Raw genomic sequence first — 18,732 nt, 5'->3', positions numbered from 1 at the left:
GCCTGTAAAATGCAATTTAGGATAGGTTTGGCCGGTGTTCTTGTGCATCTGTAAAAGTGGCGTAATACTGTGACATCCTCATTCCCAGAAGCCATAAGTGAGTCAGAAATGCATGCAGCACATTCTCCAGACTCTTCTCATTCATTTTCATTACTTTCCCATACATTTCAGCCTTTTTTTGTTAAGTCCAGCAGAATAATTTTCTTGCATTTCCCATTGGCTTGCATTGTACTCGTTATTCGGAACAAATACATGAGTTTTGCAAAGTACTCATTACGAGTAGAGTGATTATGAATATTTTGGTACTCGCTCATCTCTAGTTGTTACCAACATCTGGGGAGAAATTCATGTCAATGGCACCTTTAGAAATATATTTACTTAGAAAATTGGTGAAGTTCTCAATACCTTTTTCCACTTTGTATGCTGTTAGTTACCATCATTTTTTCACCTAGCCATATGCGCTGAAGTCACCTCCAGTCAGCGTAAATTAACACTTAAACTTTATCTCTGCTGATCTACTCATTATTTTCATGGCATTTAACGTATTCACGACACATGACGTACTGGATACGTGACAGGTTAATCCTTGCCGGCTGCCAAGAGCAGCCAGCAGCATTCTTTGCACATGTCAGCTGATTTGAACAGCTTACATGTGTAACTATCAAGCACGAATGGATCTACCCTCTCTCACGATTGTTAACCCCTTTCATCTCACTGTGAAACTGTCACAGCATGATACAACAGCGAGCCGTGGTAATCATTTAGTTACTCGGCTCCATCGGAAGTCTCGTGACGTGATCATGTGGATTCGATGGTTGCCATGGTAGCACAGGGTCATGTGATGACTCCTGTAGCTATCATAAGTCACTTCCTCTTACACCCAGCAGCCGTGTAGCTGTGATCTGCAGACAGGAACAAGCAATCAGACTGCTGATCCTTATAGTCCCCTAGGGGGACTAGTATAATAAAAAAAGTTAAAAAAAAAAGTTTTAAAAAGTTAAAAAAAAATAAAACTAAAAGTTAAAATCACCCCCCTTTTGCCCCATTGAATATAAAAGGGTTAAAAAAATAAAAAAATATACACACATTTGGTATCACTGCATTCAAAAACACCTGATCTATCAAAGTATGAACTCAATTAATCTGATTGGTAAATGGTGTAGCAGTAAAAAATTCCAAACACCAGAATTACGCTTTTTGGTCTTTGCAAATTTTGCGCAAAATGCAATAATAGGGGACCAAAATGGTGTTTCTGTGCAAACAAAGTACCATTAAAAACACCTGCTCAAGACACAAAAAATAAGCCAAAGACCCCAAAAAATGAGAACACTACGGATCACGGAAAATGGCGCAAAAAGTGTGCCTTTTTTGTGACAAACTTAACTCCTTAGATAAAAGTAAACCTATACATGTTTGATTTCTACAAACTTGTACTGATCTGAGGCAACACACCGACATATCAGTTTTACCATATAGTAAACACTGTGAATAAACTATCCCAAAAATAATCATGCAATAGCACTTTTTTTTTTGCAACTTTTTGCACTTGGATTTTTTTGCCATTTTCCATTACACTATATGGTAAAACTAATGCTTTCCTTCAAAAGTACAATTCATCCCACAAAAAATAAGACTTTATATGGCAAGATTGGCGGAACAATAAAAAATTATGACTCCCGGAAGAAGGGGAGCGAAAAAAGAATGGAAAAATGGAAAATTGCCTGGGGTGAAAGAGTTAAGTGCCTCCATTTCTACCTCATCCTTTAGTTTTATGGAATTGTCTTCTACAATCACTAACAATAAACTCTAAATAGTCCTTATTTTCCCCTGTGTTCCCTATCCAACCTTAAAAACTCAACATTCACCATCTCACCACTATCTACTAACAATCTGATATTTTTACTCTTGCTCTCGTTATCTCTGTCTACAAAATTATTCACCTTCATTGGAGCCTGATGGGCAGTTATATGTTTTACTGGAGAAGTATGCATTTAGTACAAGTAATTTTTTGTTTGTTACAATGTTAAAAAAAATAATCTGGCATCCAATCATCATGATCAAATTAGAAAATAATTTTAAGTTTTAGAAAAACTTTTTGAAAGTCTTTGTTCCTAATGGTGTATATTATAGGATTAAGCAGTGGGGTCAGAATAGTATAAATTAGAGATAAGTCTTTGCTCAGGATCAGAGATTGTCCTCTTGTTGGAAACATATAATCAGTCATTAATGTCCCATAAAGCATGGAAACCACAATGAGGTGGGAGCTGCAGGTGGAGAAGGCTTTATGTCTACCGGTGGTGGATGGGATCTTCAGAATGGTGATGGCAATGTACACATAGGACATCACAATTACTATGAAAGGTCCTATTACAACAAAAAATCCCAATATTATCACCTGGCTACGAATTCTGGATGTATCAGAGCAGGAGAGCTGCAGTATCGGTTCAAGGTCACAATAATAATGGTCGATAACATGTGGTCCACAGAAATGCAAATTGGGTATAGAAATGACATCTGTCAGTGCCATGATTAATCCAGTTAACCAAATGAAATTTACCGACCTTACACAAAACCGGTGATTCATTATAGTGTTATAGCGGAGGGGGTTACAGATGGCGAGATAACGATCATAAGACATCAAAGCGAGGAGAAGACATTCTGAGGACTCTAAAGTAACAAAGAAACACAACTGGAATATGCAGGAGATAAGATAGACAGTGAATTCTCCATGCAATATGGTATAAAGAAGAGTGGGGACAATATCTGTGATCACCAGGAGGTCACATAATGACAGCTGTGCAATGAAGAAGTACATGGGGGACCGGAGGGATTTACTCACTGAATACAAGGTCATGATGAGAAGGTTTCCAAAAATAGTCCCAAAATATATAATAATCAGTAAAGGAAAAAAGAGAAAATTGAAGCAATGAACATTCGGAAATCCTAGAAGGACGACGGAGGTGATATTATTTGGCATTGTTCCCTGAAGGAAAGATGTTGTGAAGACTTAAGTCTATAAATCTCAAAGATCTACAAATTTTTCATAATTTACTATGTATTAAAAAATAAAATTGCATTTCTGTAGCCATAAGTCAGGTTCTCTAAATATTCACCTAAACTTTAAAGAAACATCTTTCCACACTGTAAAGATTATATTACTTGACCAATCCTGGAGATACTAATCTGTTTGATATTTCTTTATAATCAACCTGTACACATGTATAAAGACTACAGAAGAGAGAGCGAGAGGACCACACTGACCATTAAAACTTACGCTCTACAGGAGAGAGAGAGAAAGGACCCCACTGATCAAAAGAGCTTAAATTCTACGATAGTCAGAGGGAGATGACCCTGCTGACCATAAGAGCTTACACTCTACAGAAGAGAGACCATTGCAGTGACTCTGTGCTACCATGACAACCACCGGATCCATGTGATCACATCACGTGACTTCCGGTATCGGCCTGGGAGTAAAGTTTTTGCGCGATCACTATTATAATGGTGCTGTCACATATTAACAGTGCCATTTAAGGAGTTAAAAGGCACGGGCAGATTTTGATTCCACTCATGCTTAGCAGGCACATGTCAGATGTATAAATCAGCTGAAATGTGCACCAATCTCTCCCCGGCTGCCGGCAGCAGACGGGAGATATTAACACCGTGACCGCTAGGACGTAAGACTACTGCCCGTGGTCGTTAAAGGATTAATGTCCTGGTGAAACTGCTTGCCTTCTTCATCGCTTACATCCCCATGATTTTGAGGGAAGAAATCTAAATGTGGATGCAAAAAAGTGCATTTTCAGGGACATGCGAAATCCAAGACACTGGTTGCATTTAGGAGTTCCTCAACATCCTTCAATCTGGAGATTTATTTTTTCCTAAGACGTTTTCACAGATCCACTTGAAGCTTTTCCAAGATTTCAATTCCTTATCATTTAGATTCCTTCAAACACATCATCTCTCATAAGCTCTCTGATCTGAAGACCAACAAAAAACCCTTCCTTCAGTTTTGCTGGTGAAATGCTGGAAAATTTCTGTGAAATGTACGGGAACCCTTATGAATTTGTCTTTGGCTTTCATAAAGTTTTTAATCATTCATAACTTTATATGTAGTGGAAGAAGAAAGATTTTTGTTGGAGCAACTAAAGGATTCTGCTTAACATTTTCTCTACCTCGAGCATAGATATTTCTCTGTCCCCAATCACGAGGGAAATAATGCTCTACTGCATTTCTACTGTCCCATAAACACAATAAGCAACAATATTTTGTGAAACCTCTTTGCATTCGCATTGGCAGACCAATCGCTTTCACATCTCCACAAATATTCCATTGATGATGCTTATATTGTATAGCATCCACAACAACTGACAGATTTTCATAACTTTCCTGTAGATGACATGAGTGAGCAATAGGGATTGATGGTTTCGTATTTCCATTGTGAAGCAACACTGCTTTCACACTTCTCTGGGATGAGTCAATAAACAATCGCCAATATGTAACAAAATACTCTTCATTCAGTTCTTCAAAGAGGCCATTCACATTGTTACAGTACACCATTGGTCCATCAACTGTTAAAATTTGTGTTAAAGTGTTATTTCTGTTTCGGTAATAACACACTTTGATCTCATCATGAAGTAGATTTTTCTCTTTCAACCTAGATGCAAGAAGTTCAGCTTTATCTTTTGACAATTAAAGGTCTCTGATGAGATCATTTAATTCATGTTGAGTAAAGTGTTCTGGTTGCTTGGCTGCTCCATCAGGTACCTACTCATCCGGACTTGAGGTCTCCATGTCTTCACCAGTAGATTCAGCTGCATAGTACTGGCCTAATTGCAGATTTAATTTCAGAGTAATTATTCTTTGTAGAAAAGCCCTTCGTTTGACAAAACAAAAGTAGCAGCCATCACTAAGATTTTTGAGTTCTCTCTAAATCATGGGAACAGCAAATGGCATAGCCACTTTACTCATATTTAACCAGTCACAATTAAGTAAGACAAGCAAAGAAATGGGAATAACAGGAATAATCACATACACTGAAAATGCAGAAATAATATAATAAAAATACTTCTATCTCAGAAACTTTAGGTGATAGAGCAAAACTAAGCAGATTTTTGGAATCAACACATTAAACTTCATAAAACAGACATATTACCTTTGCTGATGATTTTCTTGTGTTGACCAGTGTTATTGAATAGTTTCCTGACATTTCCAGTTACCTTTAAATACTTCACACATTGAAGCAATTAGTCTTATTGGTCTACAGTTACCTGTTTGCAGATTTAGATATCCACATATTCCTTAATAATTTTTCATATTTTCATGCATTTTTAATAAATATCAGCAATCCTAAAAAGCATCTTGAAAGTAAAACCAACCAATGTATCACTATGATGTAAAACTTTAAGAAACTTATTATCATTGATAGTTTCCTACATTTTTTTTAACACCCAAAACTTGCTTACAAAATTAATCTATTTTTTAAGATTTCAAAATGTTTTGTTGTAATTAGAGTTGGAGAAACTATTTTTTGTGGAGTTGAGATCTACTCGAATTTTGGAAAATTCTATTTTTTTCCAGAATAAAGATTTTCTGTAATTTGTCCTGAGTGAACTCAGCAAAATGGCGGCAGGCAAAAGGTAAAAAAATATGGATACCTCACATCTCTGGTCAGTGCCTATGCTTATTTTCTCACATATGGTTTTCAATACCACCACATGCCTAAAACCCATAGTGTTCACTATGAACCTGGATTTTTAACCTTGTCTAGGCTTAGGAAATTTTGTGATGTCGCACTATGCCCTGTAATTTTACGACATGCATGTGCAGGGAAATTTAATCCCAATCACACCTGAAAATCCTTGTACAGGGTTCCAGAGTGCGGTTATACGGGGTTTCAGAATGTAGTTATACGGGGTTTCAGAGTGCAGTTATATGGGGTTCCAGAGTGCGGTTGCAGCAAGAAGAGTTTCTGAGGGCTCTATGTGTGGGAGTAACAGATGGAGGTACCTGGAAGGGTGAGTATTAGTTGTTTTTATGTGTTTTTCTATATCTTATGTTTGCTTACCTTTGTGGTCTCTTTGGATTCTCTAATATTAAAAAAAAACCAATTAGAACAGATTAAATTTAAAGCAAATCAAATTTCCTGGTAAAATTCTTGCGATTTCACGAGTTTACACCTTGTTATATCTGCTTATTTCAAGATGCAATTTTAAGCACTGACTAAAAAAAACTTTGGCTATATTTACACGCCTACAATATTCATGCTAGTACATTGTATCTAGACTAATTTGTATTTCTTTTTTATTGACATTCTGAGAAATTCTACATCAGTTTTATAGTTTATTTTCAAAAATTCATGATAACAGCAGAATTGTATGTAAAGATCAGAAGACACCTGAACTCACCTCCGCTTTATCTCCTCTGTGCAGACTTACACATACTATTGTCACAAAATACGTGTGAACAGCAGCGTGCAGCCAGCCTGATAGGCAACCAGTAATTTTATAATAGTGTATTAATATTTGCTTTTGCTTATTTTATACATTGATCAAAGAAAGCTAAAAATCCTGTGAGATATCCACAAAACTCCCATGTGTACACCATGATTACACACATTCGAAAATATTTCAAGTGAGATCTAGTCTTTATGGATTTGGATTATTATATTGGATTATTTTTAAGATTTGAAAATTAAAAGATTTATAAAAATATAATTTAATGGCAACAAAATCATAAAATTAATGTGAGGGAGAATCAATATTTATTGCACACACTATAAACAAAGCAGGGCCTTGTGTGGCCTCATTTATAAAAATAAGATTGTGTTGATTTTTAAATGTTACATCCTAAAATACTACATCATGGGTGCAAGACTTTTTGTGCTACTGTGACGCCCTGGACTAGCCAGGTAGTCACAAACACAACATCACACACCCCCTCCCCTGGATAGTCTACATCAGTCAAACAAAATCCGTGTTGCCTCCTCCAGTGTCTGATGTCCACACCAGATGGGGCAGAGTCAGGTGGTTGGCCCCACCCACCGAGGAGTTCACAGGCCTGGAGGCGGGAAAAAGCAGTTCAGTTGAGTTTTGAGTTCAAGTGGAGTGGAGGAGATTCGAGTTGGAGTTGAAAGTGAGAGGACAGAAACTGTTAGTGTCTGGGTAGGAGCCCAGGCACTGTCAGCAAGGTTGGCAGATGGTGGTGGCCAACTGCAGGAGGTGGTACAAGTCAGGGGAACCATAGGACCGGGGACGGGTGACGGCCCGCCAGTACCGAGCCGGGGAGCAGATCTGTACCAAGCACAAGGGCAGGGCCATCAGACCCCGACCAGGCTAGGAGCCGCCGACAACGGTCAAATCTGAGAGTGACCGGAACCCCAGGGGTTTCCTAACACCCAAGACCCGACAGAAGGCAACCGTCCACACAGTGAGGATAAAAAGCCACCGCCATAGGCTAGAGATCCAAGGGCCAGCGCCTGCGGGCAAAACGGGCTCCTTCGGTACATATACGCCGTGGAGCGGACTACCGTTGGGCAATCATCGGAGTCAATACATTCTACAAAGTTGCAAGGAAAGGCAGCCACATCCACCTGTCCGGGGAGAGCAAAGGCACTGCAGCCGGCTGCGGGACCCGTCCATCCAGCCGTTTGGTTTACAAGAGACTCTGTGAATCTGTGCCTGAGTGAGTACAACAGTGCTATCCGGCACCGCGCCGTGCTGCCTCCGCAACCCTGCACCCCAGCTACCCTGCCTCCCTGTATAACAACCGGGCCCCAGGATCACCAACCCCTACCCACGGAGGGGAAGCCAACATCCTAGCTGCTCCCTGCCATCTCTCCCGGGATCCCCGTCACCAGCAGTGGTGGTGCCCATCATCACCACGACCCGTGGGTGGCGTCACGAACTATCTCCGCAAACAAACCACCCCTTTTCACTCGTGGGTGAGGAGCGCTGCTTGAGTCCCTGGGTCCGGCCCACCGCTTGAGCCACCGAGCAGCAGCAGAAGCCCTGGACCCAAGCAAAGCGAGCGCGGCGCCTCCGCCCGTGACAACTTGGCGTCACGAACAGGATTAGAACCAATCTACCTACCGGTAGAAGTGCACCTTGCAGTCCCCACCGGCGGCATCCGACAGAAAAATTTTAAGTTCCTCCATCTTGGGAGCAAAGATTTCCCACTCGAGCGTCTTCCCCGAGCAGGGAGGGCGCGAAAGTGAAGCCCCACCCCCAGAAAGAGGAAATGCTGGAAAGAACCAAGGTAGGATGCGAAAAAGATGTCTGCGCCTGACGGAGCAGTCAAAAGAGCGGCGGGAGCCCAAAAACAGAAATGGGGCGGCCCTCGCTCCGGCCGCAAGAGCGGGGGGAGGCCGCGGGCCTAGTGGTCGCCCAGGTAATGCCGATCTCCCTGCCCTATGTACCTGGTGCTGCCTGGCTACCGCAATATCATGGGAAGCCTGATGCTTTGCAAGCATTCCGTAAAAAGATTAGCCCGGTCCTCGATTTGTATGCCCTGACTGGCAGGCAACGGGTAGCGGTAGTATTAGGGCAGCTAACCAGCGCGGCTGAGCAGGATATGGAGACCTGGACCGAGGCGGACTAGGCCTCAGTGACACCATTTTTGAGAAACTCCAAACCGCTTTTGAGAAGCGGAGTTGCGGATGCAGTTTTATCAGTGCCGACAGCGGCCTGCGGATAAAATAAGAGACTATGCCTTGCGCCTGCAAACAGCCCTCCGTGCGCTGAAACGAGTGGACACCATTAACGATGTGGACAGCAATAAGATGCTAGTGGAACAATTCCTGCAAGGGTTGGGGTCCACGGAAGACCGCAAGCAGCTATGGCTGTGGGCCCTGGAACACCCCGATCTGGACTTTGCAGTATTGAAAGAATGGGCCATCAAAGCCCTGCAAGCCCCAACACCAGATGCTCCTGAGACGGCCCCATGGCCGGCTGAAACTGCTCCCATCATGGTGACACCTCTTCTCCTGGCTCTATCGGCCCCTGCAGTGCCCGTCGGGAGGATGGAGGAGCTGGCTGCCCAGGTCCGCTGCATGGATGGAGACCTAGCCAAGATCCTCGCCGCACTCCAGCTGCCGACGAGAGCCAAGCCCCCAGGGAAGATCCAGCTCGCCGACAGCCCAGAGGACGTCCCCGAGATGCAGAGGAGAAGGACCAACGACTCGCGGTATGTGCCTCCTATTTGTTACAGGTGCAACAAGCCTGGCCACTACTCTAGGCGATGCCCGTTAAACGAGCAACCCCTGGGGCCAAGGGCCAATCCTCAGGAGTAGACTTCAATGGCCCCCCCGATTGGAGAGACCGGTACGTTGGAGCCCGCCCCATCATCCCCCTGGCAGTGGACGGCGTCCCGACCATGGCCCTATTGGACACAGGACCACAGGTAACCACTATGCCATATTCCCTTTACAGGCAGTATTGGGGTAATGGTGAACTTGCCCCCCTGATGACAGCCTGACCATTGTTGCAGCCAATGGGCTCACTATGACCCAGGTGGGATACAAAGAAGTGGCCCTGACCGTAGGATGTACGGAGTTAAAACACCAAGGGATGATTGTGGTGCTGAATGAACCCAGTGACCATAACCCAAAAGTAATTTTAGGGACTAATGTGATGGAACATTGTATGGGTGAGGTGCTGATTTTGTTGCAGCAGTTGGCCGTCACTGCAGGAGGAGGCCGACAGAGGGCAGTGCAGCGTGAAATCTGGGCCCTTCTACAGCGGCAGCAAGTGAACTTGACAGGTGGAGAGATTGGTGAAGTAAGGTTGATGGAGGTGGCCCCCTTAGTACTGCCACCAAGAAGCGAGATGATCATTTGGTGCAGGACAGCAGTTGGCCTCCAGGAGCGCGATTACCTGGCGATGGTGGAGCCCACGCCTTCAGAACACTGGCCCACGGTGATGGCGTCCAGAGGGGTGATTGACGTCAAAAAGGGGAGAGTGCCTGTGAGAGTGCTGAATTGTGGGGAGGAAGAGGTTAGGCTTCCCCGCTACATCACCATTGCCAAACTGCTCACCATTGACCCCCACGCCATACATGAAGCCACCCCTTCTACCTTTGCATCCTCCACAAACAGTGGCGCACCCCTCGAACAGTCTGAGGAGTGGTGCCAGGAACTGCATGTAGACTCTGAAGCGACACCAACACATCACAAAGAAGGGGCATACAGGGTAGTACGGGAGTATGAGCAGGTTTTCAGCAAGCACCCGCTAGACTTCGGAAGGATTAAAGTGGTTCGACACCATATCCCCACAGGCACACATCCACCCATCAAGGAGAGGTATAGGCCAATCCCACCAGCACACTATCAATGCGCTAAGGACATGTTGAGGAACATGAAGGAGGCAGGGGTCATACGGGATAGTTGTAGTCCCTGGGCAGCTCCACTGGTGCTGGTAAAGAAGAAGGATGGCACCATGAGAATGTGTGTGGATTACCGGAAGATCAATCAAATAACGCATAAAGATGCCTATCCTCTTCCCCGTATTGAAGAGTCGCTGGCTGCGCTGAAAACTGCTAACCATTTCTCTACCCTTGACCTTACCAGTGGGTACTGGCAGGTGGCGGTTGCACCAGAAGATCGCGAAAAGACTGTGTTTGCCACCCCCATGGGACTCTGCGAGTTCAACAGCATGCCATTTGGGCTGTGCAACGCCCCCGGGACCTTCCAACGGCTCATGGAATGCTGCCTCGGACACCTCAATTTTGAGACCATCTTGCTATATCTGGATGACGTGATTGTGTATTCCCAGACGTACGAGGCGCACCTAGGGCACCTGGCTGAAGTATTCGCGTCCCTTGCCAAATACGGGATGAAGCTAAAACCTTTCAAGTGCCACCTGTTGAAGCCCAAAGTGCAGTACCTGGGACACGTGGTAAGCGCAAAGGGTGTCCCCCCAGACCCCGAAAAGATTACCGCCATACAGGACTGGCCGCGACCAACCACAGTGAGAGAGGTGAGGCAGTTCCTGGGCCTGGTGGGCTGTTATCGCTGCTTCATCAAGGAGTTCACGAAGAAGGCCGCGCCTATGCAAGACCTCCTCGTGGGGCAGACCAAAGATGGCAGAGCCCCTGGACCCCCGTTTGTATGGGAAGAGAAGCATGAAGAGTCCTTCCACCAACTGAAGTCGGCCTTGACTGGGGAAGAAATTCTAGAGTACCCCGATTACGGCCTCCCGTTCGTCCTCTACACCGATGCCAGCAATGTGGGCCTCAAAGTAGTCTTGTCCCAGGTCCAGAATGGGAAGGAGAAGGTGATCGCCTACGCCAGCAGGAAACTCAGACCCACGGAAAGAAACCCTGAGAAATACAGCTCCTTCAAGCTCGAGTTCTTGGCCCTGGTGTGGGCAATCACCGAAAGGTTTAAGCATTACCTTGCCGCAGCAAAATTCACGGCCTACATGGATAATAATCCGTTGACCCACCTGGATACCGCCAAGCTGGGCGCTCTAGAACAAAGGTGGGTGGCTCGGCTGTCTAACTACGACTTCACTATCAAGTACAGAGCCGGCCGCAAGAACACCAACGCGGACGCGTTATGCCACACTTACTTGATGGAGGGTCAGAAGATGATGACCTTGAAGAAATCGAGTTACCAGCATTCCACCGGCCACTGGCTGAAAAGCCCTGTGTCAGTCAGCAACAGGTGAACCTGGACCCGCTACCCATTCAGGGATGGCAAGAAGCTCAAGATCAGGCGCCTGCTGTGCAGTTGGTCAAGACCATGATTGAACAGGGTTCCTCCCAAAAGGACCCCGCTGGTCTCCCAGAAGCCCAGAGGCTATGGAAGGAATGGCCCCGGCTGTGCCTACATCAAGGGAAGCTGTATCGGGAACTGATCAACTCAAAGACTCATGAGAAGGTTCGCCAGCTGGTGGTTCCTCAGGCTAACGTGCCCGAAGTTCTACAAGCTTACCATGACGGTGCCGGGCACTTTGGTTGGAAGAAGCTGGAGATGTTGTTGAGAGAGCGGTTCTATTGGAGTGAGATGTGGGAGTCTGTAGAGGCCTGGTGCCGAGTGTGGTCCCTGTACACTAAGAAGAAGGGACGAAGCCAGCCAGAAAGCCCCTCTACAACCAATCATTACCCATCAACCACTGGAGTTGGTCTCTCTGGACCACGTCAAGCTTACACCTAGCCGAAGTGGGTACACCTATGCCTTGACCATCGTGGACCACTACTCAAGATTTATGGTGGTTGTTCCAGTCAAAGATCTGACCGGCCGTACTGCAGCTAGAGCCTTCCAGGCCTACTTTTGTTGACCGCACGGATACCCAGAGAGGGTGCTTACGGACCAGGGTTCGGCCTTTAAAGCAGAGGTGTTTCAAGAGTTTTGCCAATTATACAGTTGTAAGAAGACCAGGACCATGCCATACCATGCCCAGACTAATGGGATGTGTGAGAAGATGAACCATCTGGTTCTGGATCTCCTCAAGATACTACCATTGGAAGAGCGGAACCTGTAGCCAGAGAAGCTGCCTGATCTGGTAGACATGTACAATAACATCCCCTGTGGTTCTACAAAATGCACACCGGCGTATCTGATGAGAGCCCGACCGGGCCGGCTGCCGGTGGACCTAGAAATGGACTTGGAAGTTCCAGAGGCCCTCCTTTCGATTGCAGACTGGGATACCCGGTGGCAAGCGCAGTACCGATGAGTTCAAGAATATGTGGAGAAGAATCTGCGTCAGAGCCGGGAAAAACAAGAACAGCGCTTCAACAAGCGGGCTCCAGCTGTTCCCTTTGAGCCCGGGGATGTAGTGCTGAAACGGAAGAGAAGAACCCATAAGCTTGATGACCAGTGGGAGAAAATCCCGTACATCATACAACCCACCTAATGGGAGAAGGAGAAGACTTATCTGATTAGTCGTGACCAGGGGAAGTCCTCGGCTACCGTTTCCAGGGACCACCTGAAGAGGTGCCCACACTCTTTGAGATTGACAAACAAAGCTCCGGCTCCCATACCGAACGGGAAAAAGGAAAAGGAGGTGATCCACACAGTGATGGGTTACTTTCAAGCAGACTGTCCTATGCAGAACGGTGCGGTGATTGTTCCGGTGATAATGTTCCCACCACCCGTGGAAGAAATGGAAACGGAAATAACCGCCAGTGAACCGCTTGAACCAGTGCCCAGGACTGCACCTATACTAAGCCCCCGTAGGTCTCCACCTGCCATACACGACATACGGGAAGAGGAACCAGTTGTCTCCTCTATCCCATCGCCTGCTACTAACGACATTGGGCCCCGAAGGTCCACACGTCCCAACCTAGCTAGGCCCCCGCTTACGTATAGGGAAACAACCATCTAGGGGAGCAGCATGCTGATTGTGTAAATACTTTAATGAATGAGCACCAATCAATCCGAATAACTTACCTGATTTTACCGTCCGTGACGAAGAAGTTGTCCTCGTGGGGACTTTATGTGTTTCCACTAACCCCCTTCCAGAGACAAGGCTGAGAACTTGCAGGCCAACCACGAACTTGTGGTCTTGTAAATAATTTGTGGGCCGTATTCCGTTACCGCCTCCGGAGAGGCAGATTGGAGGGACGACCCACAGCAGAGCAGGCTGGGGTCCGGTCACCAACAGGACCATTGACCATCCTCCGGGGGTCAGGGGTCCCCCTGGACGTGGGGTCCCCTGAAATGACAGCCGGGTGCGAGACACCGTACCCGTTCCCACTTGGGTGACCTGGAACCGAGTTCCTGCTTCCGGACTGGGGAGGAGGGGTGCTGCCCGTTTCTTAGGGGCAGCATCAAGGTGTAGGTTGCTTGGGTGGGGGAGTGGAAGAACATGGACCCGTCTGTTATTAATAAAAATATTCATACCGTTAGTAACGTTTAAGAGAAAAGCCTCCTGTAAGGGAAGAATTAAACTATGCTTATGTTATATGTTTTCTATGTTAAATTTATATTTTTCAGAAATAAAACCGGTGATGGACGGGCAGCCCGCGGACGGTCTGCATTTCACCAAGGGGGGATGTGATGCCCTGGACTAGCCAGATAGTCACAAACACAACATCACACACCCCCCCTCCCCTGGATAGTCTACATCAGTCAAACAAAATCCTTGGTGCCTCCTCCACGGTCTGATGTCCACACCAGATGGGCAGAGCCAGGCGGTTGGCCCCACCCACCGAGGAGTTCACAGGCCTGGAGGCGGGAAAAGCAGTGAGTTCAGTTCAGTTGAGTTTGGAGTTCACGTGGAGTGGAGGAGATTCGAGTTGGAGTTGAAAGTGAGAGGACAGAAACTTAGTGTCTGGGTAAGAGCCCAGGCACTGTCAGCAAGGTTGGCAGACGATGGTGGCTGTCTGCAGGAGGTGGTACAAGTCAGCGGAACTGTAGGAATGGGGACGGGCGGTGGCCCACCGGTACCGAGCCGGGGAGCAGATCTGTACCAAGCACAAGGGCAGGGCCATCAGACCCCGACCGGGCTAGGAGCCGCCGAAAACGGTCAAATCTGAGAGTGACCGGAACCCCAGGGGTTTCCTAACACCCAAGACCCGACAGAAGGCAACCGTCCACACAGTGAGGATAAAAAGCCACCGCCATAGGCTAGAGATCCAAGGGCCAGCGCCTGCGGGAAAAACGGGCTCCTTCAGTACATATACGCAGGGGAGCGGACTACCGTTGGGCAACCATCGGAGTCAATACATTCTACAAAGGTGCAGGGAAAGGATGCCACCATCAATCTGTCCGGGGAGAGAAAAGATACTGCAGCCGGCTGCGGGACCCGTCCATCCAGCCGTTTGGTTTACCACAGACTCTGTGAATCTGTGCCTGAGTGTTATGAACCGGCGCTGCCATAGCCGCAAGCAGCATGCTGCGGTTCCTGTTGCGCCCAGGCGCCGGCTGCCGTTCTTGGCCGTGCCTCGGGTCGTCCAGTTGGCTGCTCCTTCCACCACGTCCAAGTGTGGAGAGGCGGCTAGTGCGCATGCGTGCGCCGATTTACCCCAGCCAGAGTCTAAGCCCGGTGTTTTGCCTAGTGAGCATGCTCAGCCTGATTGTGTTTTATCTGAGACTAAGTCCTCAGTTCAGGCTACTGAGCATGCTCAAACTGATAGTCTGCTTTCTGAGCCTGTTGCTCAGGCACTTAGTACATCAGAGGCTAGGTCCGGTAAGGACCTCACTGAGCATGTCCATGAGGTGGCAGGCCCTGATAGGGCAGAGGGTGTCAGGTGTCCTGATGACGTGGCAACTCCGGACTGGCTCGCAGAGGCCCGCCCCTATGATCTGGCACCTCACCATTGGTCGTCAGACGATGACTGGTGAAGTATTTGGGGTGTGGCTGCCATGAGGTCATCAATGACGTGGCGGTTCCGGATAGGTCATATGTGACGTCACTGATGACATGGCACTCTGCTATTGGACCTTGGTGGTTCCACCCTGGGTTTGGGGCGGACCCAGGTTATAAAAGGGGCTGGAGAGAACATGGAGGTGAGCAGTCTTTATTTAGAGTTCTTGATGGCATAGGCCTTGTTGAAAGCGGTAGGTAGGGCTGGGCGAACGGTGCCTGTCACGCCAAGATTCGTGGCTCAGCACATCAGGGTCAGGCGCCGTGCTGCCGTTTTAGTTGTGCTATTGCAGTCCAGTAGTGTTGACTGGACTGCGGCTGCTGCGTTACTTGTCCGGTTGTGCCGTCTGCGCACACGGACAGCATACCTGCTGCGTCACCTGTCCGAGAGTGCCCTCTACGCACACGGACAGCGTACCTACTGTGTCACCTGTCTGGTTGTGTCCTCTACGCGCACTGACAGCGCACCCTAGAACCCCTGTGAAGTTGACATGGTGTTCCTGGATTGGGTGTGTGAGCCCTGTTATCCTCCTCGGCTTCCCAGTCGAATGCTGCTGGTGTGACTACCTGGTCTGACGTGTCCTTTACACACGTGGCCAGTCGAGTGGTGACCAGAGGCGCTAATCAGAGGACCGCTCGGCCTGACGTGTCTTGCACACGTGGCCGACAGGGCGCTGTCGCGGCGGTCTTCTCGGTCAACGCTAACTGGTTGCCATCCGGCCTGACGTGTTCCTACACACGTGGTCGGAGTAGCGTCCGCTACACCGAAATGCTAACTGGGTTGTCATCCGGTCTGACATGTCCCTACACACATGACCGGTTCCTTGAGTTATCTCAGAGCCATCCAGCTCTATAGTCTCCGCCTAACCCACAGGGTGCCAGCAGCTCCATTACCATCTGGATCACGGTGGGCCCCGACTTGCGATTGGGATATATACCCCTAGTCCTAATCTGCTGGTCCCCCCGTAACAGTAAGACTGCGCCAGGGTCTGGCTAGCATGGCGGAGATAGAGCAGCTATGTCAGTTCATACTGCAGCTTGATGCCAGAGTGAGGTCTTTGGAGAAGTCTGCTCTTGCTACTGATATGGATGATATGGTGGCTCAAGCGGCTGCAATGGTGTCGGTCACCAAGCCTACTCCAACCCTCCCTCACCTCTCTCTGCCCAACAAGTTTACGGGGAACAGCAAGGCATGTAGGGGATTCGTGAACCAGTGCTCAGTCCATCTAGAGCTGTTGGCTGCACGGTTTCCTACAGAGAGGTTGAAGGTGGGGTTTATCATCTCCTTGCTCTCTGATAGAGCATTGGAGTGGGCTACACCATTGTGGGAGAGGAATGACCCCGTAGTACAGGACTCTAAGGAGTTTTTGGAGTCCTTGCGACAAGTGTTCCTGGGGCCTCAAGTCACTCACGACTCGGCCCTACAGCTACTGACTTTGGAGCAGGGGCGTGCCTCCTCAAATCAATATGCTGTGAGTTTCAGGACACTTGCTGCAGAACTGGGGTGGTCAGAGAGGACTCTCATTCCACTGTTCTGGAGGGGATTAGCCTCGCACGTGAAGGACGCATTAGTGTCGCGTGAGGTACCAACTACCCTTGAGGGCCTCATGACTCTGGCTACCCGCATTGACCTGCGGACCTCCGAACATCAGCTGGAGCGCAGGTCAGAGGGTCGTTCAGCCACTGTAGTGGTCTCTCCTACTGCACCTCCCTTAGAGGACATTTCTGTGCCTATGGACATCACTAGGGTTGGTGTTGCTAGGTCTTCGAGTCGCAAGGGCATTTCCTGTTTCGTTTGTGGGCAGTATGGTCATTATGCCAACCGTTGCCCAAAGCGTCAGGGTAAGCGACCGCGATTGGTGACCATAGCTGGAGGTAGACTGGACTCTGCGTCATCCATTAGGGTGACGTTTCCTGTGTCCATTTGCTTTAAGGGGTCAACATGGTCCACAAGGGCAAGTGTGGACACAGGTTCTGGGGATAGTTTCATCTCCTCCTCTTTTGCCCGGCGGCATGCCATCCCGCTGGTGCAAATGCCAAGGCCAGTGAGAGTCCGTGTGGTGGATGGGTCCTTGTTGCCCAAGGTAATTCACCAGCGGACAGTGCCCATTACCCTTGCCATGTCATCTGGGCATAGGGAGACCATTTCATTTCTGGTTCTCCCTAAGGGTGCAGATGATATTCTGCTGGGTATTCCTTGGTTGAAGCGGCATTCCCCACATATCGACTGGTCGTCTGGTGAGATTACGCGGTGGAGCGAGTCTTGTAGCTTCAACTGCATGTCTCCATCTTTCGGCCGTCGCTCAGTGGTATCTGTAGCGACTATAGACCATTCGAGTGGGAGGGCCGCTAGAGGGGGGGTACTGTTACGAACAGGTGCCGCCATAGCCGCAAGCAGCCTGCTGCGGTTCCTGTTGCGCCCAGGCGCCGGCTGCCATTCTTGGCCATGCCTCGGGTCGTCCAGTTGGCTGCTCCTTCCACCATGTCCAAGTGTGGAGAGGCGGCTAGTGCGCATGCGTGCGCCGATTTACCCTAGCCAGAGTCTAAGCCCGGTATTTTGCCTAGTGAGCATGCTCAGCCTGATTGTGTTATGTCTGAGACTAAGTCCTCAGTTCAGGCTACTGAACATGCTCAAACTGATAGTCTGCTTTCTGAGCCTGTTGCTCAGGCTACTGAGCATGCTCAGGCACTTCGTGCATCAGAGGCTAGGTCCGGGAAGGACCTCACTTACCATGTCCATGTGGTGGCAGGACCTGATAGGGCAGAGGGTGTCAGCTGTCCTGATGACGTGGCAACTCCGGACTGGCTCGCAGAGGCCCGCCCCTATGATCTGGCACCTCACCATTGGTCGTCAGACGATGACTGGTGAAGTGTTTGAGGTGTGGCTGTCATGAGGTCATCAATGACGTGGCGGTTCCGGATAGGTCGCATGTGACATCACTGATGACATGGCACTCTGCTATTGGACCTTGGTGGTTCCACCCTGGGTTTGAGGCGGACCCAGGCTATTGCAGTCCAGTGGTGTTGACTGGACTGCGGCTGCTGCGTTACTTGTCCAGTTGTGCCCTCTGCACACACGGACAGCATACCTGCTGCGTCAGCTGTCCGAGAGTGCCCTCTACGCACATGGACAGCGTACTTACTGTGTCACCTATCCGGTTGTGTTCTCTACACGCACGGACAGCGCACCCTAGAACCCCTGTGAAGTTGATAGGGTGTTCCTGGATTTGGTGTGTGAACCCTGTTATCCTCCTCGGCTTCCCAGTCGAATGCTGCTGGTGTGACTACTTGGTCTGACGTGTCCTTTACACACGTGGCCAGTCGAGTGGTGACCAGAGGCGCTAATCGGAGGACCGCTCGGCCTGACGTGTCTTTCACACGTGGCCGACAGGGCGCTGTCGCGGCGGTCTTCTCGGTCAACGCTAAC

At 48.4% G+C, this 18,732-nt stretch overlaps 1 protein-coding gene across 1 annotated transcript; it reads right to left on the bottom strand.

The window, feature by feature from the left end:
* Positions 1-2,062: 2,062 nt before the first annotated feature.
* Positions 2,063-2,977, bottom strand: LOC142302953 (olfactory receptor 11L1-like). Its single transcript, XM_075344056.1, has one exon. It carries the CDS (start codon positions 2,975-2,977, stop codon positions 2,063-2,065), a length of 915 nt encoding a protein of 304 aa, XP_075200171.1.
* Positions 2,978-18,732: the final 15,755 nt, after the last annotated feature.

Source organism: Anomaloglossus baeobatrachus, chromosome 4 (assembly GCF_048569485.1).
Source record: "Anomaloglossus baeobatrachus isolate aAnoBae1 chromosome 4, aAnoBae1.hap1, whole genome shotgun sequence".
In the NCBI taxonomy this organism is placed as follows: domain Eukaryota; kingdom Metazoa; phylum Chordata; class Amphibia; order Anura; family Aromobatidae; genus Anomaloglossus; species Anomaloglossus baeobatrachus.
Note: the sequence above shows the minus strand (reverse complement) of the source record. Positions and strands in the feature narration are given on the sequence as shown.